This window comes from Lottia gigantea, assembly GCF_000327385.1.
Source record: "Lottia gigantea unplaced genomic scaffold LOTGIsca_9353, whole genome shotgun sequence".
NCBI lineage: Eukaryota > Metazoa > Mollusca > Gastropoda > Lottiidae > Lottia > Lottia gigantea.
Window position 1 is genome coordinate 1 of NW_008711055.1, and position 1,447 is coordinate 1,447.

The window sequence follows — 1,447 nt, forward strand, 5'->3', positions numbered from 1 at the left end:
GCCACACTTACTGTTTTTGAACATTTGATGGCACATCTATGATATATTAAAAAGGATCTAAGAAAGAAGAGAAAAAACACAGACATACCAGAGCATGATTGGCATGGCAAATATAATCAAATCAACAACCTCATATTTTCATTATAAAATTCAAATCTGAGACTGTTTCATATGTACCAATTGTATGTTTCATATGTACCAATTGTATGTTTCATATGTACCAATTGTATGTTTCATATGTGCCAATTGTATGTTTCATATGTGCCAATTGTATGTTTCATGTGTGCCAATTGTATGTTTCATATGTACCAATTGTATGTTTCATATGTACCAATTGTATGTTTCATATGTGCCAATTGTATGTTTCATATGTGCCAATTGTATGTTTCATATGTGCCAATTGTATGTTTCATGTGTGCCAATTGTATGTTTCATGTGTGCCAATTGTATGTTTCATATGTGCCAATTGTATGTTTCATATGTGCCAATTGTATGTTTCATATGTGCCAATTGTATGTTTCATATGTGCCAATTGTATGTTTCATATGTGCCAATTGTATGTTTCATATGTGCCAATTGTATTATTAGTTATATTTCCACTATATAAAGATTACCAATACTTACTAAATGGTCTCTTTGTTACAGGAATTTTCATTAAGTAAAGATGGTAGTATAAAACATTTAGATCTATGTTTAACATTAACTGGTGTTGGTTCTGGTAATATGATCAAATTATTTCAGTGTCAGCGAAATAATTCTTATCAGGTAAGTTTGATTATAGACTATAGGGTAGAAATGCCTAAATTTAGGCTTTGATCCAGCCGTAGGTCAAGATAACACCTTCAGATATTTCATGTCTGTGATGCAGGTCAGAGGGGCTGACCTCATCAAAGCACCTAGAAACTGAGGTGGAAAGAAATAAAAGTTTTCAAATTGACTTTGTTCTCTTGTTAGTCAGTAAAAAAGTCAGAAAACTAATAAAAAAGATTCAATTTGTACCAATTTAAACTATTCCAATAATCAGTGCTTCTGATACCTTTCTACTTAGAGGAATCCTTCATCTTCCAAGATTGATCATGGAAGTAGATCCTTAAAGATGGGTTTCCTTGTTTTTTAATGCCAAATTATGCAAGCTATTTGGTTAATTGGTGTTTCTAATGAATTATCATGTATTCTTAATCATATTATGTTCTTATGGCAGATGATTAGGAGTTTTAACCAATCATACATGTCTATGTATGTACAGTCTGGATAAACAAAAAAAAGTCTTTATGACCTTTCTCACGTCTACTTTCTATTCATATAGGTATTAGTATTTTGATTTTCTTAAATGAAAATAAGGGAACCCATTTTTAAGCAATATTTAAGGAATAAAGATCAACAATTTTATAGTTCTGGAATGCTACTTCTAAGTTTATATATTTTTTACATATGTTCTTCTGATGAT

At 30.5% G+C, this 1,447-nt stretch overlaps 1 protein-coding gene across 1 annotated transcript; it reads left to right on the forward strand.

The window, feature by feature from the left end:
* Window positions 1-181: 181 nt before the first annotated feature.
* Window positions 182-607, forward strand: LOTGIDRAFT_148496 (hypothetical protein; the record flags this gene model as incomplete). The annotated part of the gene is made up of 1 exon (XM_009068774.1): window positions 182-607. A coding segment is annotated over one exon (426 nt), but the record flags the coding sequence as incomplete, so codon positions are not given.
* Window positions 608-1,447: the final 840 nt, after the last annotated feature.